The sequence below is a fragment of the Echiichthys vipera genome, assembly GCF_963691815.1.
Source record: "Echiichthys vipera genome assembly, chromosome: 20".
In the NCBI taxonomy this organism is placed as follows: Eukaryota; Metazoa; Chordata; class Actinopteri; order Perciformes; family Trachinidae; genus Echiichthys; species Echiichthys vipera.
Window position 1 is genome coordinate 1,071,630 of NC_139845.1, and position 26,826 is coordinate 1,098,455.

Genomic DNA, 26,826 nt, shown 5'->3' on the forward strand with positions numbered 1-26,826 from the left:
TTAGTCTGAGTCTTTAGTCTGAGTCTTTAGTCTGAGTCTTTAGTCTGAGTCTTTAGTCTGAAGTCTTTAGTCTGAGTCTTTAGTCTGAGTCTTTAGTCTGAGTCTTTAGTCTTTAGTCTGAAGTCTTTAGTCTGAGTCTTTAGTCTGAGTCTTTAGTCTGAGTCTTTAGTCTGAGTCTTTAGTCTGAAGTCTTTAGTCTGAGTCTTTAGTCTTTAGTCTGAAGTCTTTAGTCTGAGTCTTTAGTCTGAGTCTTTAGTCTTTAGTCTGAGTCTTTAGTCTGAAGTCTTTAGTCTTTAGTCTGAGTCTTTAGTCTGAGTCTTTAGTCTGAAGTCTTTAGTCTGAGTCTTTAGTCTGAGTCTTTAGTCTGAGTCTTTAGTCTGAGTCTTTAGTCTGAGTCTTTAGTCTGAAGTCTTTAGTCTGAAGTCTTTAGTCTTTAGTCTGAGTCTTGAGTCTTTAGTCTGAGTCTTTAGTCTGAGTCTTTAGTCTTTAGTCTGAGTCTTTAGTCTGAAGTCTTTAGTCTGAAGTCTTTAGTCTTTAGTCTGAGTCTTTAGTCTTTAGTCTGAGTCTTTAGTCTGAGTCTTTAGTCTGAAGTCTTTAGTCTGAGTCTTTAGTCTTTAGTCTGAAGTCTTTAGTCTGAGTCTTTAGTCTGAGTCTTTAGTCTGAGTCTTTAGTCTGAGTCTTTAGTCTGAAGTCTTTAGTCTGAGTCTTTAGTCTGAGTCTTTAGTCTGAGTCTTTAGTCTGAGTCTTTAGTCTTTAGTCTGAGTCTTTAGTCTGAGTCTTTAGTCTTTAGTCTGAAGTCTTTAGTCTGAGTCTTTAGTCTGAGTCTTTAGTCTTTAGTCTGAGTCTTTAGTCTGAAGTCTTTAGTCTTTAGTCTGAGTCTTTAGTCTGAGTCTTTAGTCTGAAGTCTTTAGTCTTTAGTCTGAGTCTTTAGTCTGAAGTCTTTAGTCTGAAGTCTTTAGTCTTTAGTCTGAGTCTTGAGTCTTTAGTCTGAGTCTTTAGTCTGAGTCTTTAGTCTTTAGTCTGAGTCTTTAGTCTGAAGTCTTTAGTCTGAGTCTTTAGTCTTTAGTCTGAGTCTTTAGTCTGAGTCTTTAGTCTGAGTCTTTAGTCTGAGTCTTTAGTCTTTAGTCTGAGTCTTTAGTCTGAGTCTTTAGTCTGAAGTCTTTAGTCTGAAGTCTTTAGTCTTTAGTCTGAGTCTTTAGTCTGAGTCTTTAGTCTGAGTCTTTAGTCTGAAGTCTTTAGTCTGAAGTCTGAGTCTTTAGTCTGAGTCTTTAGTCTGAAGTCTTTAGTCTGAAGTCTTTAGTCTGAGTCTTTAGTCTGAGTCTTTAGTCTGAGTCTTTAGTCTGAAGTCTTTAGTCTGAAGTCTTTAGTCTGAAGTCTTTAGTCTGAGTCTTTAGTCTGAAGTCTGAGTCTTTAGTCTGAAGTCTTTAGTCTGAAGTCTTTAGTCTGAGTCTTTAGTCTGAGTCTTTAGTCTGAGTCTTTAGTCTGAGTCTTTAGTCTTTAGTCTGAAGTCTTTAGTCTGAAGTCTTTAGTCTGAGTCTTTAGTCTGAGTCTTTAGTCTGAAGTCTGAGTCTTTAGTCTGAGTCTTTAGTCTGAGTCTTTAGTCTTTAGTCTGAAGTCTTTAGTCTGAAGTCTTTAGTCTGAGTCTTTAGTCTGAGTCTTTAGTCTGAAGTCTTTAGTCTGAGTCTTTAGTCTGAGTCTTTAGTCTTTAGTCTGAAGTCTTTAGTCTGAGTCTTTAGTCTGAAGTCTTTAGTCTGAGTCTTTAGTCTTAGTCTTTAGTCTGAGTCTTTAGTCTGAGTCTTTAGTCTGAGTCTTTAGTCTGAGTCTTTAGTCTTTAGTCTGAGTCTTTAGTCTGAGTCTTTAGTCTGAAGTCTGAGTCTTTAGTCTGAGTCTTTAGTCTGAAGTCTTTAGTCTTTAGTCTTTAGTCTGAAGTCTTTAGTCTGAGTCTTTAGTCTGAGTCTTTAGTCTGAGTCTTTAGTCTGAGTCTTTAGTCTGAGTCTTTAGTCTGAAGTCTTAAGTCTGAGTCTTTAGTCTGAGTCTTTAGTCTGAGTCTTTAGTCTGAGTCTTTAGTCTGAAGTCTTTAGTCTGAGTCTTTAGTCTGAGTCTTTAGTCTTTAGTCTGAAGTCTTTAGTCTGAAGTCTTTAGTCTGAGTCTTTAGTCTGAGTCTTTAGTCTGAAGCCTTTTTCTGAGTCTTTAGTCTGAGTCTTTAGTCTGAGTCTTTAGTCTGAGTCTTTAGTCTTTAGTCTTTAGTCTGAGTCTTTAGTCTTTAGTCTGAGTCTTTAGTCTTTAGTCTGAGTCTGTAGTCTGAGTCTTCAGAGCGCCCCTGGCGTGTGACCGTCTCGCCTCTGGTGTGAGTTTAGCGTGAGACGATGAGATTTGCTTCCAATCCCCGCCTGCAGAATCGAACCTCCGGCCTTTGTGTGTAACCACGACGCTGTAGCCGCTCCCGTGTCTGCGCTGAGCGGCGGCGCGGGTGTTTGCACCTCCTCGGGCGTTTGGCGAGGGGGAAAGTTCTCCTGCCTGCTGGATTTGGCGCCGCGGGCTGCTGCATATGCTGCGGTGGATTACACTGATCCAACTTAATGCCTCAGAGCGTGCAATCATTCATAACTACAGGAGCTGTCGAGGGCAGAGCCGCGGGCGCTGCCGGCGCCATCTGCCGCTGCCGCCGGATTAACTTCGAGGAAGATGTTGAAAGGTGGGGGCGGGGGCGGGGGAGGCGTGCAGGCCCTGACCCGTCCACCAACCCGCTCAAAACACACACTCAGGGAACCGCACGCTCTGCCAAAACACCCCCCTGCCCTCTGAAGCCGTCGGGTCGAGTCTGTCTCTTCAGTGACGCGGCCGATGACATCACACAGGAAGAGGTTCTCTACAAAATAAGAGTCTGCAAATCACACATCCTGCTCACTGATTGGACACAACCTGGTCCAATCAGTGAGCAGCTACGAAATAACACGTGACTCCGCAACTGCATGGCTGTTTGTCTCCTTTAGTGGTCTAAACTTAACCGTCACCTTTAGTCGTCTAAACTTAACCGTCACCTTTAGTCGTCTAAACTCTCACAATCACATTCTGTATCTGTCATATAGGAGATGATAAACACTGAGGGCGCCCTCCCACTGTGCCTCCGTACCGTGCCCCAGCACGTGTCACAGCTAAAGTCTGGTTCCTTTGACCAGTGTGAGTGCAACCGTACCACGTCCACGGCCCGTTTGGGAGAGGTGGGGTTTAGTAAAGCACGTTTGCACGTGTACGAGCACGAGCGTGCGCACGTGTACGAGCACGAGGCCTACGGCGGTTCTGAGGTCATTTCCTGTGCGCCTGTTGGGACGTAGAAAAAAGAAGGAGGGACCATGCGCGGACATTTCAAACAATGGCGGTGAAAGGTTCACGTTGGTGTGATGCGGAGGTGGAGTGTTTACTGCAGATTTGGTCGATGAAAAGATTCAAAAACAGTCGACAAGACGCACAAAAACTCCGAGGTCTACGGAAAGATCTGGAAACAAAGCCACGCATCGCCATGACGTCATCAATGCGTGTGACGTGTTACGGCGTGATGACGTATAGGCAGCCAGAAGCATTCTCCGAGGCCCAGGTAGTGTGAGTACAAACGGGCCTGGAGGGGGGGACAAGGACCCTAAAGCACGGGGCACGGGACGCACGCACAGTGGGAGGGCGCCCTTTAATGTGTTTCTGTGTGTTTGTGTCTCCACAGAGAGTCGACGCCCTGCCCTCCAATCATCAGGGGCGTGGATCCGCCCGCAGGCACCCCCCCCGCCCACGCCGCCGCCTCCACCAGGACACGATCTGCTGCTGCACTTCATTAAAAACAGCATCGACCGCCCTTTTTTTTGGAACTCTGTGCCTTCGACCAAAACTCACCGGTGATACTTGGGAAGCTTTTTGTTGTTGTTGTTGTTGTTGTTGTTGTTTCTTTGGAGCCGGACTCAGAGGATTCCCCGGCTGATGTGGGAGGGCCTGGGATCGAACCGCCGCGCTCTCGACTTCGTCTCTCTGGAGTTAAAAACAAAACAAAACGGGGATTTGATCGATCAAACGTCCCGACGTGTCCTTTTTGTTTTTCTTTTCTACAAGTTGTGTCAACTCATATCTGAAGGAACCCCTCGCTGTGCAATATGGGTCCGTGTTCCTGTGACGTCGCCGCGCGGACGTAGACTTCGGACGAACTCTTTTCGGTTTTATTTTTGTAACGACGTTTTTCCTGATTTCTATTTTTCTAAAACGAGGACGGTGCAACGACAGATGAGCGGAGGAGACGGAGGGAAACAAACTCATCTGGACACATTTGACGGGAGACGAGGACGTTTGGTCGTCGCTGAAGTCGTCCAAGTTTAGTTTCCCTTCGACTACCCAATACCCCCCCCCCCCCTCCCGCTCGCACCAGAGCCAAAGCCATAGCCTATCTCAGATAAACACCCGGGTCCCGATCAGCGAGGTGCATTCAGGGTCTCGGTCTGGGGCCGACGCCGCGGGCTCGTCGAGCTCGTGAGCCACGTTGTTTGGTTTCTACGGTATGTTCAGGGGCTCGAACCTGAAGTATTTAGTATCTCTCTACCTTTGTGTGGCCTGTTCTTCTTCTTGCTGTTATTTTGTACTTCCTCCTACATATCAACCAAGCAACTATAAGTGGCATGAGTATGTGTGTGTGTGTGTGTGTGTGTGTGTCGGTGAGAACAGTGGATGCGTGTGTGTTTGCCAGAATGGGAGGTGAAACACTGTGAACTCTCAAATGAAAGCGGAGTGACGGCCGGATGGAGATGACGGAGGAAAGGCGGATTGGATTGGTTGGTTCGACGTTGGTCTCAGGGTCAGAACGCCAGAGTCGTGTCTCCCGCCCGTCTGAAGGTCCAGGTTCTCCTCAGATACGATTCATTTGATCAGTCGAAGCTCGGAAAAAGGTCCAATCTTCTCACGTGAACTCTTTCTTTCACGCAAAGAGATGTTTTCTGTGTCAGACGCGTTCAGTAAGGATGAACCCTGGGCGCCTCCCTAGGGAGCTGTTCCAGGCACGTCCAGCTGGGAGGAGGCCTCGGGGAAGACCCAGGACCAGGTGGAGAGATTAGATCTCCACACTGGCCTGGGAACGCCTCAGGATCCCCCAGTTAGAGCTGGTTAATGTGGCCCGGGTAAGGGAAGTTTGGGGTCCCTGCTGGAGCTGGTTAGCGGTTTCCTGCACCTCCTCTTATCGTGTCAGAGAATACGGATACAAACCTTTTGGTCCGGCCCCAGAGAGCTTACGAATCCTGAGTGCTCCAGAAGAAATTGAGCGATACCTCCAGAAATCAGTGATCCCATTGGTTGGTTTGGCCCGTATGTTTTCGACAGACAGATGGTTTATCCAATCAGAAACCAGGATTTTCTACCCCTTCACAAAAGATCTTTAAACCAGAGTTCAGATGGATCTGCTGAGACGATGCCAAGGTACGATGTTAGTACGTCCCGCGCTTCAGTCATCTGATTGGTTAATTTCTGGTGTGCGCCCCTAAAATTTCCGGTTGTGCGCTTATAATCTTCAGTTGCCGCAGTGCTCCTGGTAAAAGAAGTCCGTCCGGAGCCCTGATTGGTGCTTGGTTTTACCGCAAACACTTGCTAATCCAACGCTGGGTCATCCCTATTTTATGATGCATTCAAGTCTCATTGGAGATACTGGAATTATCAGTTTCTGAGCTGTAAACACACACATCATATCACAGAGGGTTAAAGTATCATTTAATCCCAAATCAAACCACAAAGTTTCATTATCGAGCGTCGCAGCGTTCAAACACATCTCACGCCGTCCGTGCACGTCATGTCTTCACCATATCTGCTTCCATTATTAATATCCGACACATTCACACTATCAACTCGTTAAATACAGACGCTGGGTCACGGTCTCTTGGCGTCGGTTTGTAACACTCAGGGCACTGCGATTGACTTCACCGTGGGGTTAACGTTAAAACTACTCGGTTAGGTTTATGAAAAGTTTGCGGTTCGGGTTCAAATAAGTACGTTTGTTATGGACGAGACTATAAGTAAGTGAAGTTATCTTCATAAGTAATCATGAATTAACATTTACTTTGGTTTTTGCACGAAAGGCGATGAAAGTCCTGTGTTTGTTTGACCCGAGCGTCCGACCTGACCCCCTCACTACATGGACTCTGTCGCTCTTTATGCTGCGTCAGCACACTGCGCCGCGGTCAAAGAGTAAAGCAGGACTGTGATTGGGCTGGAAAACAAACCCACATAGTTTATGGAGGTTCCTGTAAGGTTTGTCTGAGACCGACCCGAGCCAGAACCAGAACCACGGCAGCAGTTTTGGGTCTCACCCAATTTTCCACAGCTTCTTTATCCATGCGTATAAGTTATATACCTAACTTATATTATTAGCTTATTATACACAGACTATCGGGTCTGCGTAAAAAATGTTGGGCAGAATCTTGTTCCTGGGCGCCTCCCTAGGGAGGTGTTCCAGGCACGTCCAGCTGGGAGGAGGCCTCGGGGAAGACCCAGGACCAGGTGCAGAGATTAGATCTCCACACTGGCCTGGGAACGCCTCAGGATCCCCCAGTTAGAGCTGGTTAATGTGGCCCGGGAAAGGGAAGTTTGGGGTCCCCTGCTGGAGCTGCTGCCCCTGAGACCTGATCCAGGATCAGAGGCTGAAGATGAGATGAGATGAGAATCTAGTCCGTGTAATGAATCAAGGCAACAGTTGAACGCCCGGTGCGTCTCATACGGACGCCAAAAGGTGCCTTGTGCGTCGGTATCAGACGTTGAGAACAACTGACCAAGCAGCTGCAGTTAACGAGGTCAAGAATAAGGACGTTTGGATGAATCGGCACCATTAAATCAATAAACTTTTGAAGGTTTTTAGACCGTTTGCTTGAGCGAAATACGATCTCATCCTATATTAAAGGCTACGAACAGTGAGAAGAGTCTGAAAAAGTTAAATTTGGCCGTAAAAGCTTTGACATATCGAGCTCGGAGCTTCGTCACACAAGGGCGAGGCAGTTAAATCCCAATTTAATGGATGTTTTGTCCATTTTAACCCCTGCGTGACCAACTCTGCACAAACAACCATGTCAAGTCGAGCATTTCGCATATCTACCGTCTTTCTGCGACAAGAGCACGATGTTAGCCCCCTCTATCATTTAGCTTTAGATTTGTGCCTTGTTAGCTAATGTTAGCTCGCTGGTAGCTTGGCTACGGGTAGATCTGGTCTACCGATGTTAGCTGTCGTTCACAGACAAGTGAGAAGAGAACGGAAATGTGAGACAAGATGATCCGAAAGTGTTATTAACGAGGTTTTACCACTGCTTCCATTGAACAATCCAATTCCTGTTGCTGTTTCACAATAAAAGTCTTTCAAGTTAAGACAATATGAGTCTGAACAACTCAGGGGCTTTTAATGTGAAACAGCAGAAGAGGAGGTTAACGCAGATCAGGGAAAGAGGGATGTGTCGGACCAAAGTATGATTCAAAAAAACAAAGAACGCTTTCCTCCTTCGACTAAAGACTCGAGGCAACCGTTTGAGAGTTTACAGTGATTCCTGTTTTATTGTTTCAGTCCTGTTTCCTGCAGTGGTGAAATGTGTTCTGTGTATCCTTGAAGCTGCTATCCCTGTACTGTGTAGATTGGAGATGTCCAGCCTTATCCCTGAAGTCCTTCAAACATCCTCCATTAGCGCTCCACATACCTCACGTTCACACTTTTATCACAAACTCAACGATTCAAACGTATCCGTGGTTCAGTTTGTGCCTTTCAGGGAAATCATCATTCTCACGTTCGACAGTCGTGTTTTCATCAACGTCGTCTCATCGACGGGTTCGAAGGATATCGTACAAAAACAGTTCTGCACAAACATTCGTGTGATATCTTAGGACACGGTGAACGTAATTGGACCGCAGAGGTTGGGTCTAAGCACCAAAACTACGGCTACGTGACCGGTTGTAGTCTACAAGAGGTGGCGGTGAGGGTTAGACATGAAAACCACTTGGTTTAGAAAAAGGGTTGTGGTTTGGTCGGTACGTCCGGGACGTGAACGGCAACGGGACACGAATCCCGCTCGCCCAGGTTAGTCCTGCGTTTAGGGACCCGTCCATAGACCCAACCCGCCTCCTTAAGCAGAGATACACCGTCTTCAACTGCGTTCAGACCCGATGCGATGGCCGTAATTTAATCACAAAAAAGCGTCCGTGTTGCTTTGCACGATCATATTTGGATGCTCGCTTCAATTGTGTCATCCGTGCAATGAAACCAAGGTGTGTCTCGTGAACCATGGCTGAGATAGCCCCCGCTGCTGCGCTGTACGTGTTGTTGAAGTCTAAGATAAGTCGGAGAGCCAAACGCCTGTTGCACTAAATGGGAGGTTATGCTAGTGCTAGCCGGTGCTAACTTGGTTCATAATAAAACGCAACTAATAGCTACAAACAAGGTAACAGATGCATAATCACAGAACTTACCCCGATTGTTGGCTGTCGAGACGCAGCAGTACGCGAAGTCCCCCGGAAAAGTTCATTAATTTCAACTCGCAGGACGGGCCGTGTGAAGCTGCGTTCAGACAGGAAGTGATGGCTACGATGTACGCAACAGCATTAAATACAAAGTCAATGCACTGAAGCGATGACACGCAATTTAAATTTCGTGTTTCGCACAATGCGGAATACACTTACACGTACATCGCCTCATTGCGTGTAACACAAAAATTTAAATTGCGTGTAATTCTTTCAGTACGTGGAACACACAAAATAAAACAAATGACTGTGCATTGATTTTCTTTGTCATATGTAAAAAAATGCATGACAACAATCTGGTTTTCATCCAAAAGGACTCTTTAGAAACTGAAGACTAGCGTGTTAGCATTTAGCTCGAGCTACGTGTATCTGATGCAACCGGACCTCGACTGAAACAGAACGGTTTTTCAAACGTGTTGTTCTTGATGAAACGCTTCTCTTTCCTTCTCAATAGACGAATTGGGGACGAATCGGAGAAGTACAGGAAGTGAACAAGCCGCCATCGCTGCGGTGGCGTCTACCTCCAGTCACCAGTCATCACAAGGGAACCTTTTCTACTTTTACCTGTTCTTTACTTTTGACAACGATGTCGAGGAAGTCGGGAATCAAACCTTTACCTCATGAAGAGCTCAGCTTCTTGACGTTGCTCTAGTTAGAGCAACTTACGCTATATTTCACAATAACAGCACAGTTCATTTACTGTTTGTGACCACGGCAGCCTTGATAGAGGAGTCTAATGTTAGCTAGCGCAGCAGTGTTAGCTTAGCTGACATCATTTTTAACTGATTTAAGCTAGGCAGCCTCATGCTGTTTACTGGGAGATTTTTCTTGATCCACTTCTGGAGAACATCTGCACACCCAGGGAATCCCTGTAGACCGTACGGCCTCAGACAGGGGCGCTCTTCATGAGGTAGAGGTTTGAATCCGCGTAGACCGTACGGCCTCAGACAGGGGCGCTCTTCATGAGGTAAAGGTTTGAATCTGCGTAGACCGTACGGCCTCAGACAGGGGCGCTCTTCATGAGGTAAAGGTTTGAATCCCTGTAGACCGTACGGCCTCAGACAGGGGCGCTCTTCATGAGGTAAAGGTTTGAATCCGCGTAGACCGTACGGCCTCAGACAGGGGCGCTCTTCATGAGGTATAGGTTTGAATCCGCGTAGACCGTACGGCCTCAGACGGGGGCGCTCTTCATGAGGTAAAGGTTTGAATCCTTGTAGACCGTACGGCCTCAGACAGGGGCGCTCTTCATGAGGTAAAGGTTTGAATCCATGTAGACCGTACGGCCTCAGACAGGGGCGCTCTTCATGAGGTAAAGGTTTGAATCCCTGTAGACCGTACGGCCTCAGACAGGGGCGCTCTTCATGAGGTAAAGGTTTGAATCCATGTAGACCGTACGGCCTCAGACAGGGGCGCTCTTCATGAGGTAAAGGTTTGAATCCCTGTAGACCGTACGGCCTCAGACAGGGGCGCTCTTCATGAGGTAAAGGTTTGAATCCGCGTAGACCGTACGGCCTCAGACAGGGGCGCTCTTCATGAGGTAAAGGTTTGAATCCGCGTAGACCGTACGGCCTCAGACAGGGGTTAAAGTAGAAAAGGTTCACTTCTAATGACGGCTCCCGTTCAAGCGCGTACACACCGGAGGGAGACGCCACCGCAGAAATCGCCGTTTTCGTCCATGATGTAAATACCTGTCATCCAGTCAAAGACACAAACTGGAGCTTGTGGTTCGCACATTTGTTTAAGTTCCAATCAAACCAAACATTTCGCAGCATTTTTGTAACATTTCTTGAGACGCGACCGTTCGTAGGCGTGAAAACCTGCAAAGTGTCATTTTTATTTCAATGCATGTTTCTTTGATCGACCTCAGCCGTCCGCTCATATCCACCCGGGGCGGCTGCGTCCTGCCAACAGTAGTGGAGGTAGTGTCCTTTCTGTGTGGAGTCCGTAGACTTTGAATCACCCGTGGAGCTGCCTCCGCCCGTCCACCCACTTCCTGTTTTCCCCAAAACAAACGCTGCCAAATTGGTCTGAATAAGCCAAAAGTCTCTGACGTTCTCTGTGTATCAGTGGTTTAAGTGTATCACATGTTAAACCTCATCCCATTAATGTTACATTGTGTTTTTAACAGAAAAGAATCCTGTTTGTTAAACTGTTAATAATAAATATGCAGAAGAGTTGAAATAAACTGAAACAAAGTCACCGTGTGGTCGTCCTCTGGTTGCATTTCATGCGTTTATCCACTTGATGGAGACATTTCTGTGTTTCAGTGTGGACATGATGGTTTTATGGGATTAAACACGTTAAATCAGGGATATTTAACATAATAAAAGTGATTTTTGACACAAAAATGTCATTTTAAATATAATCTCAAGATTGGAAAAGCTACAATGTGTCGATATTGTGCTTTAGTGGCAACATATTTACAATTAGAAAGACTTGTGTTACATTTAAACTTGCAGAAACAATAAAAACTATATAAAAATAAAGAGCAAATACGTATTGAAAGTTTATCAGAGGAAGTGCAGGCGTGGAGTTAGTGTGTAAGTGTCCGTTGGGACTAAAACGTGCACTTAATTAAAAGTTACAACAGGTTTGTTTCAACTATATTTTGAAATTAATGTAATTTAAAGTAATGTTTATTATTGGATTTACATTTAGTTTGAGGTTCATTTGAATATTAACCAGAAACACAAGGATCTTTATTGTTATTATACTCTTATTATATTTAAAAACAAATAAATAAAAGCAGAAATAATAACACTGAATAAATAAAAGGTAGTGAAGTGAGATTTACACATTTACAGAGGTCGAAAATCATGAATATTAATAAATATATTAAAAACATTTGTTTATAAATGTAATCCATCTTTGGTCTCATGTGTAAGACTGAAAGTAAATTGTACAATATGAATGTCAGATATTTAAGACATTTGTAATGTTTAATAAACTGTAAAAGATCAAAATGAACGTTATAATCTTCATAAAGAAAGATTAAATGATGTACTTGGGTTTTAGCTTGGTGTACCTAATAATCTGGCCACTGAGTGTTTCCCCACATTTATAAAGTATAAAGTAAAATACAAAATATATAGAATAAAAAAGCCTTTATCACCATTTTATTGCATACAATGAAATTAGTTTGCAGCTCCTTTGGTGCAAAATAAGTACAATTAAAAAATCAATTTATAAAAAACACAATATAAGGACACGTAAAAAACTTAAAAGGTGAATAAAAATAATAGAATACAAGAATAAATAAATAAATGAAGCAATATACAATAAAAAAGAGAATGAAGAGGAGTGGTTACATGTTTGGTGTTAATAGTTAATTATTGCACATGTATGATATGAAGTAAACATCATATAAAGTATATAAAAGATGCATAACCTTCAATAATAGCGTAATAAACAACATTATGTTTCTCCTTTCACTCACTTTACCCACAAACCACTTCAATTAATGAACAATGGGAACATTAAAGGGTAGTGTAAACTGTAAACATACAAAATACACTTTATAAAAGGATAAAAGTTTCTTATATTAATGTATAAAAGTGAGTTTGTCATTTTAAAGTGTGTTCAAGGTTCAAACACACGCACACACCCATGTAGAGCTCAGCCTGCGTGACGCTCTGACGCTCAGCCAATCACAGAGCGGCGACGGCACAGCTTCATTTGCATATGTTGGGTTTAAGAAGGAGCAGCGCGGCGGACTCATCACACACTTCTCAGCCTCCTGAAGAACTGTAACCATGCCTGAACCAGCAGCACCCAAAGCCGGAAAGAAGGGTTCCAAGAAAGCGGTGACAAAGACCGCCGGAAAGAAGGACAAGAAGAGGAGGAAGACCAGGAAGGAGAGCTACGCCATCTACGTCTACAAGGTGATGAAGCAGGTGCACCCCGACACCGGCATCTCCTCCAAGGCCATGGGCATCATGAACTCCTTCGTGAGCGACATCTTCGAGCGCATCGCCGGTGAGGCCTCCCGTCTGGCTCACTACAACAAGAGGTCTACCATCACCTCCAGGGAGATCCAGACCGCCGTCCGCCTGCTGCTCCCCGGAGAGCTGGCCAAGCACGCCGTGTCTGAGGGCACCAAGGCCGTGACCAAGTACACCAGCTCCAAGTAAACTGTCCTGATCCTCCACAACGACCCAACGGCTCTTTTAAGAGCCACACACTCCTTCTGTGAGAGCAAACATCCGGTTATAACACTTTAAATTAGCTGTGAATTGTGTGTGTGTGAGCATGCGCAGTATGCTGTAATTTACGGCCTAACCGTTGAGTTTGTGCCGCCGCCATTTTGTTTACGTGGCGGAAGAGGCGGGAACTAATTCAAACTGGAAAATGGCGGCAAAACAGCGCGAGAATAAAGGTTTATGGCGGTGAACTGAGTCAGGAGAGCTGTTGGGTGGGATTCATAACTATGCTATTTGCAGCATTAACATAGTTAAGTTATAGTAATGTTAAGTGCAAGTTATCTTTATTGTTACAATGTGTTTTTACTGCACAATAGAGATTCTGAGTCTGGCTGTCTCTCAAAATGTCCTTCAGTTAGTTACTTTTAATATAAAAATATAGAAACGTTTACATGAACTGAATAAGGAGCATAGTAAACAAAAACAGTCGTGAGTCTCAACATTAGGACACTTTAGATCCAAAATCCAGATGCCTCCGTGTGGATGTGCTCCAACACATACACCACCACACCACAATAAGACTAAGGATGCAAAACCAGCTGCTCATGTGGCAAAGTCCTGACACTACACAGTGGTGGGCAAATGGAGCTTTTGTGGACGACTTGGTTGATTTATTTTATTCTTTGCATACATTCAAAACATTCATTATTGTGTAGTTCTGCACCTGAGTGAAGATGGTCCTGACAAAAACTACAACAACCTGGCTGAGGACCTCAACTGGCTCTATAAAGAAGTTGAAGTCCAGACCAGAAAGATAAATGATGTAGACAGCTTAAAGCAGGGGTGTCAAACTCAGGCCCGTCGGCCAAATCTGGCCCGTGAGTCTGAAGCTCATCCATGTCTACTTTTCTGTTCACACACATGAGCATCCATGCTCCAGTCTCTGCAGACACACTGAATCCACCCCTCCCCAAAAACGACCCAAACAAAGATGGAGGACAGGAGCTTTCAGAATCTATTGATTCAATAATGTATCATGTTTTAGATTTTGGGTTTAATATGTTCTTTACATTTATGGTGCTGATCCAGGCGATGGCAAAGAATTTAAAAGCCCCTTTTGGACACGATTAGTTCTACGTACGGAAATGGGGTAAAAAATGTTTTACCTCAGGACTTTGATATTAACGGCCCAGATTAATGGCACCGTCACGTCCTATGGAAAACATGCTAAATACCAAAAGCTGACGTGAAAATTGCACATGAATACCACCTCACGTCAAGTTTTATTTTGTGTTTAATTTTTGCCTTTGAATTGGTTTGAGAGTTTTAAAAGTGTGTGTTTATTGTAAAGTACTGTAACTGTTTTAAAAGATGATATAAACAAGGTTTTACTTTTGTTTTTGGCTAAAAAAGTCTTTTAAATAACTTAATAAATGTCATTTAGTTATATTTTGTTTGGTTTTGTCTTTAAAAGTCGTTTCTCAGTGTTTTAAATGTGTTTTTATTGTTAAATTGGTTTAAATAAAGCTTTAGTTGTTTTCCCTTCAGTGGGCGTGACCAGCTCAACGGTCACACTGTCTTCAGTCACGTCCGCAGCTGCTCTTTAAAGCCCGCCGCTGTCTGAACACTGACTCACTTGAGCTTCTCTCTCTGACTGAACTCTAAACTCCCACTGAGGCAAAATGTCCGGAAGAGGAAAAGGCGGGAAAGGACTCGGCAAAGGAGGCGCTAAGCGTCACCGTAAAGTCCTCCGTGATAACATCCAGGGCATCACCAAACCCGCCATCCGCCGCCTGGCTCGCCGCGGCGGAGTGAAGCGTATCTCCGGCCTGATCTACGAGGAGACCCGCGGTGTGCTGAAGGTGTTCCTGGAGAACGTGATCCGTGACGCCGTCACCTACACCGAGCACGCCAAGAGGAAGACGGTGACCGCCATGGACGTGGTGTACGCCCTGAAGAGGCAGGGCCGCACCCTGTACGGCTTCGGCGGCTAAACCGACCATCACCACCCGACCCGGACACACCACAACGGCTCTTTTAAGAGCCACGCACTCCTCTGAAGAGAGAATCTCCTGCTATACAGTGCTTGTGTCAGATGACTGGTTAATGTGTACCCCCCTCTGTACATCGAAACAAGGGGTCATTGGTGTCTGAATGGTCGTTCTTCTACCCTTTGCTCTCATGGTTCGACAGGTGCTTGTGTTCTTAAATGCCTGAGTTTTACAGAATGCAACGTTTAGAAAGTTTAGATAAAGAACTGCAACTGTGTCTTTTAAGAGGCACAAACTTCATCTGAAGCGTAAACATCCATCCATCTTCAACCTCTTGTCCCTGTCGGGGTCGCGTGGGGGGCTGGAGCCGATCCCAGCTGACATCAGGCGTGAGGCGGCGTCCACCCTGGACAGGACGCCAGTCTATCACAGGACACATAGAGACGAACAGAGACAGACAACCATTCACACCTACGGGTGATTTAGAGTCATCAATGAACCGAACACCTGCACGTCTTTGGACTGTGGGAGGAAACGTTGCATGAATTGTTGAAAAACAGGTTTCACAAAGGTCTTATTTGCATCTAAATCCCGGTTCTCAAACAGCAGCTCTGGTGATGTTTGACAGCTGACCTGACTGGTTAATGTGTTTCTCCTCTATAAGTCCAAACAAAGGCTCATTTGCATTTAAATAACCGGTTTTCAAACTTCAGCTCCGGTGTTGATCTCATGCTTCGACAGGTGCTTAAATTCTTAAATGCCTGAGTTTTAAAGTAGTTAAGGTTTAGAAAGTGCTTTAAAGTTTAGAATAAGAACTGTATATTATAAGGGGCTCATACATCACACAAGAGAAAGTGTCCTGAAACACATAAATCTGAAATGCATACTTAATTATTTTGTTACATGAGTTCTTAAATGTGTCTGTGAGATCTGAATAAATGTCTGTTTGTATCTGAATCACTGATTCTTCGACAGCAGCTTGAAATCTTTAAATGTCTGATTTTCAATGTATTTGGTTTGGAAAGTTAATTAAAATGTCAGTTTGTGAAGTTTAGTTAAAACCGTCTCTCAGGGTGATTGTTCCCCATCAGAAACACCTGAAGGACTCTAGTTTAAGTGCAGATGAGGGAGTTGTTGTTGTTTTCCTTATGTAGGACTTTATTTTGAAAGGGAACACAACAGCTCTTTTAAGAGCCACTCCATCTGAAGAGAACATCTCCTGTAATGTCAGTTTATTAGTGATCTGGCTGCAGCTCAATATAGAAGTTAATTATGTATCTATTTAATGTTTATGTTTATTTTTGGCATAATTCAAGTTTATTATATAAACAGGAAAACTGGGGGGGGGGACACGTGTGCAGCTATTTAGGAAGGGTGTTTCCTGCAGAGTGAAACACATTCACGTTAAATAAGAAAACGCTTCTTTTTTTAGTGGTATTGGGTTTTCTGGAAGCCTTAATATAAAGCTCCTGCACGAGTCCTGTGCTTATCACTTTAAAATACATAAAATAAAATATGATCATGGTTTTAATGAATTTTCACCTTTTTATCCCATTTAAAGCGATTCTATTGTGCTTTAAACAACTAACATTTGTTTTTAACACAAGAGGAATGAGACATTTAATCTCTACAGATATTTATTGCCAAAGTACAGAAACCCGATAAAGATACAATTTCAAACCTTATTTTATTTATATATTTATGTTTTTATACAGGAATTCAAAGGCATTTTCTTGGAGGCCACGTTTCTGTTCCTGCAGTTCACACCTAAAAAAGACAAAAGCTGAAGCAAATGGAGAATAAAGTGTGGAGGACGTTGTGTAAACCAGATGTAATCCCCAAATGTGTAATGTTTTTATTTCAAATATACACACAGATGATAATAGTTTGTGCCTTTTAAATAAGTCTTGATTTGATTTTGTATTGTAACTCTATGGCATAAAGGATTCATGCAGCTGATTAAAAACAACTGGAAGTGTTTTTTTCTACATTAGTTATTTGCATTTTGATCCACTTTTTAAATATTATGTTCTTTGCTCCAGAATGTGTTTGAATGGAAGATCAAGTTTAAATGTCTTTGGATTGTTCTTCTTCTTGCAGCCGGACGTAAAACAATGGTTTGATAAAAAAAGAAAAGAGAGAAATATTATCGTCATATATATTTATGTATATGCACAATGATAAACAAGAATAATATTTTATAATACAACGCAAATATTTGAGCAGGAGAGGAAAAGCAGAATCCCAGGGCTTTTGAAATAAAATCACTGAAACAGATGAACTGAAAGAAAAAGACAATAAATGAATAAAAGGGTGAAACATATCCATGAATTTCCAAATTCATTTCAGTTATTGTGCCTGTTATGTATTTGATAGAAGAACCCTCACAGACTGGTCCTAGACACTTTTGTAAGTTAATAGAAGTTTGAGGGACCGGTCTAAAGAATCACTTGAAAACACAACAAAATGTGAGCATTTGAAGATTTAAAGCACCTGCACGAATTCTGCAAGAACAACAAGAGGTTTTGTCTTGATTTATTTTTTTCAGGGTCAGATTTCTGCATTAAAGCTGAATCCCTGTTATAATAAAAGTGACTGGTCTCATATGTAATTACCAGTTTATCACATTAACTATATAACTTTTTAAATACATGAAATAAAATCTAATCATTGTTATAATAGTTTCCAGCACCTTAGGGTTTTTGATTTACTACATATTTATAAATATTTCACCTTTTTATGACATATAAAGTGAAGCTATAAACAACTAAATGTTATGTTTTAACACCAGAGGGAAATTATATTAAATTCCCACATTTGCTGTTTAAGTCCAATGAAATAAATGGAACAATTTCAAACTAACATAGTCCAATGCAAGAAATTGAAGATCTGAACAAATGACAAAGTTCAACATTTGCAGAGTTTTGTCTTGAATGTTTAACAGCAGCTGCTCTTCAGGGTCAGAGTTATGCATTAAAGCGGAATCCCTGTTTCATTATAACTGACTGGATAATTTCATGTGTAATGGTTTTATTCACATGGTTCTAAAGTGGTGAGGCCGGTCTGTTTGTCTTTAAAGCGGGGAGGTGGCTCTTAAAAGAGCCGTTGTGTGGTTGTCAGTGGCCGGTGAGTCTAAGCCCTCTCCCCGCGGATGCGGCGGGCCAGCTGGATGTCCTTGGGCATGATGGTGACCCTCTTGGCGTGGATGGCGCACAGGTTGGTGTCCTCGAACAGGCCGACCAGGTAAGCCTCGCTGGACTCCTGCAGAGCCATGACGGCGGAGCTCTGGAAGCGCAGGTCGGTCTTGAAGTCCTGAGCGATCTCGCGGACCAGGCGCTGGAAGGGCAGCTTGCGGATCAGCAGCTCCGTGGACTTCTGGTAGCGACGGATCTCCCTCAGAGCCACGGTACCGGGCCTGTAACGGTGGGGCTTCTTCACTCCGCCGGTGGCCGGGGCGCTCTTGCGGGCAGCCTTGGTGGCCAGCTGCTTCCTGGGGGCTTTGCCTCCGGTGGATTTACGGGCGGTCTGCTTGGTTCTGGCCATTCTCGCTCACTTCCGGTTTCTGTTCGCGTCAGAAAAGTGGTTGTGCCGCTGAACGCGCAGAGACGGGTTTATATAGGCGGAGCGGGAACACAGGGCGGCGCTGATTGGTCCGTGCGGCTGCGTCATCACCAACACAGCAGCTCAGCGATTGGATGAGAGAAAAATTCAAACTTCCCGCTCTTTCTGTTAACGGCTGTTTCCTGCTTTTCTAAAGCTTTGGGACAAAACAACAATTAACAAACTTATTATTATTTATTTATTTATATTATCAAATTATTTATGTCACTTTACTCGTTGCTTGTTTATGAAACCCAGCTTTTTACATGAGTTCATAAAATTATAATTATTATATAAATATAAATGTTTGTTATAAATTGTTAACAAATGTGAATTTTTGTTGTTTTTTTTGGTGTATTTTAAAATGTCTCAAGTTTTGTGACACAAAACAACACATTAACATACGTGTTATATTTTATTTATTTCTTAATTATATTATCAAATTTATTTAATGTCGAATTTACTCGTTGCATGTAAATGAAACTCAGCTTTTAACATGTGTACGTATAATTAATTTAAAATATATTGTTTACAAACTTGTGCGTTTTTATTTAAAAATGTATTAATACGAATATTATCAAGGGTTTTATTTTACATCTTATTTTACATTTAATTTGGGATTCTTCGTCTAATTTTACGTATATTTTATATAAATTGTCTAATTTTTCCCTTAATGTAAAACAATCTGTGCTGCATCACTTTAATAAATGTCTCTTTTTAAATATTTGTCATATATGTTTATTATTAATATTACAATCATTGTTATCTTTGATAAAAACATAATAAAACTGATATTTGACCCTATCTGAATGAAATGACTGATGCAAAACAAAACAAATACATACTTTTTTATTTAAATAATAATATCAATAGTGTTAATAAAACCCATTTTACCCAACATATAATAATAATAATGAGCATGTTTGTTTATTATCTTGTAAACAAATGTGTAGTGTTTTTGGGTTGCTGTTTTTCTGGGGTTTCATTTACATATTAAGTTGTTTACGTCAAATTTAACAACAACTGTGAATGAAAGTGAATCTTTTTTGTTATTTTACAGAATCACAACAACAAAACACAACTTCCACCTTTTTGTGTTAAAAAGAGAAAAAAAAGACAAAATAAATCAACATTTAGCAGCGAGCAAAACTTAATCTTGTGTGTGTGTATATAAATAAAACAAACCTGATAATATGAGTTTAAATAAATAATAAGTACGTGTATTGATTCATGTGAATACTTTTAATTACATTTTTTTCTTCAACAAGAAATAAATGTAATTAATTTTGTTGAAAAATGTAATTTAAAGTATCCACATGAAACAATACACGTACTTATTTATTTAAACTTATATTAGAAGGTTTGTTTTATTTGGCATCTTATTTTATATTCAGTAAAAACTTAATTAGTTTGGTTTAGTTTTATATTTCGAACACGTAAAAGGAAAAACACCATAAATAAAAATAATGTAAAGAAAAGAAAAACTAAACAACAACAAACTCAGAATAACGTTTTATGTTGTTTTGTTTTTCAGCGAGAAATAAATAAAAAATCACCAAATAACCAACAAACTATTTCAACATTTTAACAAAGAGTTTGAATAATTTATTTAATAATTATTTAATAAAACTCATTTTGTCATTTATTGAATCTATTTCATAACAAATTTATACATTTAGATTCTTTTTTTTAGACTTTTTTTTATTAAAACTGTGACAGTTCAGTATGAAAAAAATATATAAATATATATTTATATAAATGTTATAAATCTCCTGTAATGAACAGTTTTGTACCTAAACTAAAGAAATTGAGGCTGAACGCAGCGAAAACACCTGAGACTGAATTTATTTCATTATTTCAGAAAATGTAAAAAAATAAAATATTTACAAAAGCAGAAAAACAACAAATTTACAGTGAAAACGTCGCGTTAGTTCAGACGCTCCTGTTCGTGACGAAGTTTCGCAGCGAACTTTCCTTAAAGGAGACAAAAGCAAAGTGTGGAAGTTCGTTTCGCTTCGCCCCGAAGTGTTTTCGTGTGTTTGCAGCAGTTCGCAGCCTGAGCGCAGCTGCAGCCGCGCAGAGGGAAGTGCTCTGCAGAGATGTGGCGGCTCTGAAAAGAGCCTTTGGGGGGTCGGACTCACACGCTTCACTTCTTCGCTGGTTTCTTCGCTGCGACCTTCTTCGCGGCGGGTTTGGGCGCTTTCCTGGCGGGCTTCTTGGCCGCTCTCTTGGGGGTGACTGCCTTCTTGGGAGCCGCCTTCTTGGCCGCGGGCTTCTTGGGGCTCTTGGCCGCGGTCTTCTTCACGGGGGTCCTCTTGGCTGCGGGCTTCCTCGCCGCCTTCTTGGGCGAAGCTTTGGCCGCTTTCGCCTTCTTCGCGGCTGCCGGCTTCTTCGCTGCGGCGGCGGCGGGAGTCTTCTTCACCGCGGGCTTCTTGGCTTTGATTGCGGGCTTCTTCGCCACCTTCTTGGGCTTGGCAGCGGCTTTCCCGGCCTTGAAGGAGCCGGTCACACCGACTCCCTTGGTCTGAACGAGGTCCCCCTTCAGCACCATGCTCTTGATGACGCGCTTGATCTGGGACGCGTTGCGCTCCACATCGTAGCCGTCGGCGGCCAGCGACTTCTTCAGCGCCACGTAAGAAAGACCCTTCTTCTCCTTGGAGGCGGCGACGGCTTTGGTGATGAGCTCGGACGCGCCGGGACCGGACTTCTTCGCCGGCTTGGCGGCCTTCTTCTTGGGGGCCTTCACCGGGGCGGGTGCGGCGGCGGCGGCGGGAGCGACTTCTTCAGGCATCGTGGTTCCTCTCGGAGCTGCTCGGGACTCGTCTGTCGGACTGATGCGGAAACTCCGGCGAAGAGCGGCACTTAAACGCACCATGAGAACCGTGGAGACTCAACCCCGCCCGCCGCTCACCGGGGCCGCAGGAAACCGGGACACTTGTGTTTTCTCTGCACCGATAAACGCACAAAACTCCCCCGTGGAGCCGCGGCCGACGCGTCCCGGCGGCTCCAGCGGATGCAGGACGAGTTCATCTCCGTGTCCGAGTCAGAAAAAGCTCCGGACGCGTTCGTGTTTGCACCGGGAAGCCTTGAAACGTCCCCGGAGCGCGGCCGTGCGAGGCTCCGCTCCGGGGCTTTTCTCGGTCATTTCGCTCCTGGACGCTTGAAACAACAACACCGGTGCGACCCGAAGAGCGGAGCCGAGAGCAGACACGTGTGTTCACACACTCCAGGTGGAAACGGGGAAGTGTGGAGTGTGTTTCGGGGACAAACACGAGCTGATCCGGTGGGTGCAAACACACCGCGGAGGCGCTCGGGCTCTGCGGGCACGGACCGGGGCTCTGCAGCTTTTCCTCCTCTTCTTCTTTCTTCTTCACTTCTTCTTCAAACATCCGAGAGTTTCTGATGAAAGCGGAACAAACACGGGTTTGATCCGGAATCAAGATTCACTTTGGGATAAATCTGTTTCTGTCAAACAGCTGCTGATGAGGCAAAGTCCTGAATTACAGAGTTCACATGAGAGATTTGCTTCAGATCAGACACAACAACTGAAAAAAGATGCAAAACCAGCACAAAAAGATGCAAAACCACCACAAAAAGATGCAAAACCACCACAAAAAGATGCAAAATGACTAAAAATAGATGCAAAACCACCACAAAAAGATGCTAAATGACTAAAAATAGATGCAAAACCAGCACAAAAAGATGCAAAATGACTAAAAATAGATGCAAAACCACCACAAAAAGATGCAAAATGACTAAAAATAGATGAAAAACCACCACAAAAAGATGCAAAATGACTAAAAATAGATGCAAAACCAGCAGAAAAAGATGCAAAATGACTAAAAATAGATGCAAAAACAGCACAAAAAGATGCAAAATTACTAAAAATAGATGCAAAACCAGCACAAAAAGATGCAAAATGACTAAAAATAGATGCAAAACCAGCACAAAAAGATGCAAAATGACTAAAAATAGATGCAAAACCAGCACAAAAAGATGCAAAATGACTAATAATTCTGAATTACAGAATTTAAATGATGTAAAAAATGTGAATGTTTTGTTATTTATGATTTTTATAAATGTCACATTTCTGTTGTGTGAAGAAGTGGAATCTTTGCTAAACACTAAACGTGTGAACTTGAGTTTATTTGACTCATGGTTTTTAAGGGTTTATTGTTTTTAAATGTGTTTTTGCATCAAGTTGTTTTTCATGAACTCGTTTCGTTCCTAAAAATGTGAAAATATAAAAATAAACATCAGAAACAGAACTGGGACGTGTTAAGTCAAAAGTGAAATCACTGATGTGGAGCTGCTTCGGTTTTATTCTTCACCTGTTTCACTTCTCTTTACAAACCTCATTATTGTGACATGCTTCAAATAATAAAAGTATTTTCTCTGTAACTAAGTAACTAAGTGCATTTACTCAAGTTCTGTAACTAAGAACAATTTTGAGGCGTTTGGAAAAACTAAAACAGGTTTTCAGGAAAAACACATCAAGATTTTGTGTAATTCTAAGAAAATATCACCAGTTAACAACTGAACCTGTTACATTGAGACCAGTGTTGTTATGATTTGACTCTTTAAATGTTGTTTTTATGTCTGAAATGTTCTTGAAATAGTCTTTAATCTGTTTTATGTTAACACTCAAACTCTGTGACACTGTTTTCTGACCCCTCTGAGAAAGAGATCGAGTTAAAAAGCATCTAAAAACAGAGTTAAACTAATGTAAAGAGGCAGAAACAGCCTCAGTGTCGTGGTCGTTACCTCCTGGTTCTGCTGAGTCAGGTTCAAACGACCTTAAACATCAAAAACACAACAAAAGAGAGAAAGACAAGAGTTTAATGTTTGATTTGCAGGGAGAACGGACAGAGATGTGTTCAGGTACGACCTCCCACAGCTCTGAAACACACTCTGCAGAGACCCTTCTCTTTATTTCCTTTAGTCCCTAGTTACAGTATGAGTTACAGCTCTCAGGGACACACACACACACACACACACACACACACACACACACACACACACACACACACACACACACACACACGCACTCACTCAAACACGCACTCACTCACACACACACGCACACACACACACACACACACACACACACACACACGCACTCACTCAAACACGCACTCACTCACACACACACACACACACACACACACACACAGGTTAGTTTATATGTAAATGTAATCGGAGTAAATATGAATTCACTTTATAAACAATTATTCTAACATGAAGTTTGTGTTCAGACGAGAAAAGAAGCAGAAATCAAAGTGTGAGGAGATGAAATCACTCACAACAGTTTGAACTTTGCTGAAAGTTGAAGCAGATTTCACTTTTTTAATGTTTCTAAGGAGCAAAAACAAACTCAGTGATGTGGAAACAGACCTGAGCAGCAGGAGGCAGCGTTTGCTTCGGTTCGATGCTGAATTGTTTCAAACGTTTCTCTTTAAAACTTTGCACCAAATTTCCTGTGTTCATAATGTTCATTTCTATATTTCTCTATAATTAATTGTTTCTTATTGAAGCTTCTTTTATATTTTATTTCCACTTTTCTGCTGTAAAAAGTAAATTTCCCGTCTCTGGGACTAATAAAGGAATAATATTTCATATCATATTTTATAGTTTATGATGCATTTATTTGTCTGAACATCATAAAGAAAAATCTGTGGTGTATTTTTTTATTGGTTGTTACATTTGCACTTATAATATAGTGATTTATTGTTATTAACTTGTATATTTATTATATTTATTGTATGATTGGCTCCATGTTTGGCTCCCTCTGGTGGATCTGAACCTGCAGCTGATGAAGTATATTTTGATTTATGACGCGTTTCAGACCTGAAATGAGATCCAAAGTGAATAAAGTCTAAAAACACTGATGCCAAACACCAGAACACAGAGTTTTAGTCCTTTTCATGGATGTTACAGAGCGAAGGAGCTGTGGGACAAAATGAAAGTACACGGGCTGAACTTTGATCTGAACTTTGATCTGAACTTTGATCTGAACTTTGATCTGAACTTTGATCTGAACTTTGATCTGAACTTTGATCTGTGACGTGCTGTGTTCTGGGAAACTGCCCCACAGCGAAACACAGAGAACTGACGCAGCTGATCATCTGCATCGTGTGCATGAGACTCATGATGAGCATCAACCAGACGGTCACTGGCAGCGACAGCGTCTGCAGACAGCTGCTCACTGAGCCCTGGAGACGAACACAGCTCCCTCCATGGAGCTCTCTCAACTTTATCAAACCCCACAGACTCGATACGCACTTTAACTAACCGTGCACTACTCTGCACACGTCACTTTATCTTCTCCTATAATTTGTACTTTTCTGTCTTTGAGTTTTTATCATTTGTAAAACTGTAAAACTTCAATGAAGCCTTTTTAAAAATGAAGACAGAGTTCCTGTTTCTGTGATGACTTCACATTATTGAGTGTTTTTGGATCTTTAGCTGCAAACAAACAAACAAACAAACAAACAAACAAACAAACAAACAGCTTCAGAGCCACACGGGTCCTGCTGCTGTAAACCACTGTTGCGTGTGGCCATGAAAGATCTCCTCCATGTGTCTACACCTGTTTGGTCTGACAGTCAGGCGGACACACCTGCAGCCGATCAGCTCCCTGATGCCGACCTGCTCTATAAAGCCAGCAGGACACAGACCCACCAGCACCTTTGGTCCCTATCCGGCTGTTAAGTCGTGACGTAACGCCCTTTCAAAATATGTTTCCCGGGTCCAAGCCTTTTATTTCTACAGCGCCGCAGTGCCGTGTTCCCTGTTGTTTGAACAGATATGAGTTTTTAAAAAACAACGTAATTGTCATTTTACCTCTTTCTCATCATTTAAAAAGGTGTTTAACAGACGAAAGAGGTGATGTAATGGTTCACATGTTTGACCTTTGTGTCTGTTTGGTTTCAACGGAGCATTTGGACCCAGAAATCTTATTTTGAAAGGGTGTTACGTCAGACTTAACAGCCGGATAGGGCAGGGGTGTCAAACTCCAATCCAAAGTGGGTCAAATTTAAAAACTGGGACAAAGTTTCGAACCAAACTCAATATTTACTAAAAAGAAAAAGGCTGCAAATGTGCATGTGTTCCTTCTCTCCAGATGTGTAACGTTGAACCTTTCCAGTGCAGCTCCTTGTTCTTGTCGTGGTGTTTGTGTGTGTGTGTGTGTGTGTGTGTGTGTGTGTGTGTGTGTGTGTGTGTGTGTGTGTGTGTGTGTGTGTGTGTGTGTGTGTGTGTGTGTGTGTGTGTGTGTGTGTGTGTGTGTGTGTGTGTGTGTGTGTGTGTCGTGGTGTTTCTTCTGTTTGATTCTTTGGTCACAGCCACGGTGACAAACAGCTCTTTACCTTCACACACAGATCATCTGCTGAAAGCTCCTGTCCTCCATCTTTCTTTGGGTCGTTTTTGGGGAGGGGTGGATTCAGTGTGTCTGCAGAGACTGGTAGCATGGATGCTCATGTGTGTGAACAGGAAAGTAGACGTGGATGTGCTTTAAACTCACGGACCAGCTCTCACAGAACCTGGATATGATCTTAGGGGACAAATATAATTACACCACGGTCCAGATTTGGCCCACGGGCCTGAGTTTGACCCCCTGCTGTAGGGGGTGTCCTGGTGAGTTTGGCCCACATCCCCAGGTCCCTTTTTGGGGTTTGCTGATTGGTTTATTGGTCAGATCCTCGTTTGTGTTTTGCTCGTTTTCCTGCAGGAATGTTTGTTTCCTGTTGGGAGAAGTTGTTTAATATAAACGGTTAAAAGTTCTTCTTCTTTGGTTTTCCTTCTCTTAAGTTTCCGTCTCCAGTTTGAGCCACGAGTCACTTTATTCAGTGTTTGGAGGCTGTGACCACCACCTTAAAGAAACCACCATGACACATGCGTCTTATTGACACAACTATAGATATTATTATAGTTACTTTTGTGTTTGCTTGCATCTCTTTGTTTGTCTTTGTGTTTATTAAAGAGAAAGCAACGTGTTGCTGCTCATGAGGGAAGTGTTGAGTCTGTAAATCATCAATAAGTCACAGAGTTTGGTTTTTACCTGCTCTGTAAAGTGTCCTGAGATCACTGCTGTTAGGATTTAACACTTTAAATCAAACTGAAGTGAACACAGTGTGTGTGTGTGTGTGTGTGTGTGTGTGTGTGTGTGTGTGTGTGTGTGTGTGTGTGTGTGTGTGTGTGTGTGAGAGAGAGAGGCAGGTGGTACAGTATTTATGAACACAGCAGGGGCATTGGAAGAGTGGGTCATCCTCCATTTGAGAGATCAGAGGTTCGATCCTGTAGGAATTTTACACACAATACGTTAGTCACATCAAAAGGACCTAGCAGAGTATATATCTGCGTAATTCAAATTCTACAGGAGGCTTTCTGGAGTCAGCAGAGTCGTTGGTAGTTTAGTGCGCCAGCAGGCATTTATTAGCAGAAGAACATCGGATGATACAGACGTCTGGAGAAATGTTCTAGTCTCTATCTAGAGTAACTGTGAACACACAGTACCCGTGATCAGAGGCAAGAAGTTCTGATATCTATTCTAAAAACTCCAGCATATAAACTTGTTACAAAGGCGT

General features: G+C 42.7%; 4 protein-coding genes across 4 annotated transcripts; 2 read left to right on the plus strand and 2 right to left on the minus strand.

Annotated features, from left to right (window-relative positions):
- Window positions 1–12,263: 12,263 nt before the first annotated feature.
- Window positions 12,264–12,641, plus strand: LOC310962800 (histone H2B 1/2-like; the record flags this gene model as incomplete). Its single annotated transcript, XM_083935376.1, has 1 exon — window positions 12,264–12,641. The coding sequence occupies one exon, from the start codon at window positions 12,264–12,266 to the stop codon at window positions 12,639–12,641; it is 378 nt and encodes a 125-aa protein (XP_083791502.1).
- A 1,691-nt stretch (window positions 12,642–14,332) lies between these two features.
- On the plus strand, window positions 14,333–14,816 carry LOC310962803 (histone H4; the record flags this gene model as incomplete). Its single annotated transcript, XM_083935379.1, has 1 exon — window positions 14,333–14,816. The coding sequence occupies one exon, from the start codon at window positions 14,333–14,335 to the stop codon at window positions 14,642–14,644; it is 312 nt and encodes a 103-aa protein (XP_083791505.1). The 3' UTR covers window positions 14,645–14,816.
- A 2,957-nt stretch (window positions 14,817–17,773) lies between these two features.
- On the minus strand, window positions 17,774–18,184 carry LOC310962797 (histone H3.2; the record flags this gene model as incomplete). The annotated part of the gene is made up of 1 exon (XM_083935373.1): window positions 17,774–18,184. One exon carries the CDS (start codon window positions 18,182–18,184, stop codon window positions 17,774–17,776), a length of 411 nt encoding a protein of 136 aa, XP_083791499.1.
- A 1,881-nt stretch (window positions 18,185–20,065) lies between these two features.
- LOC310962795 (histone H1.5-like) lies at window positions 20,066–21,087 on the minus strand. The gene has a single exon (XM_083935371.1). The coding sequence runs from the start codon at window positions 21,030–21,032 to the stop codon at window positions 20,388–20,390; it is 645 nt and encodes a 214-aa protein (XP_083791497.1). The 5' UTR covers window positions 21,033–21,087; the 3' UTR covers window positions 20,066–20,387.
- Window positions 21,088–26,826: the final 5,739 nt, after the last annotated feature.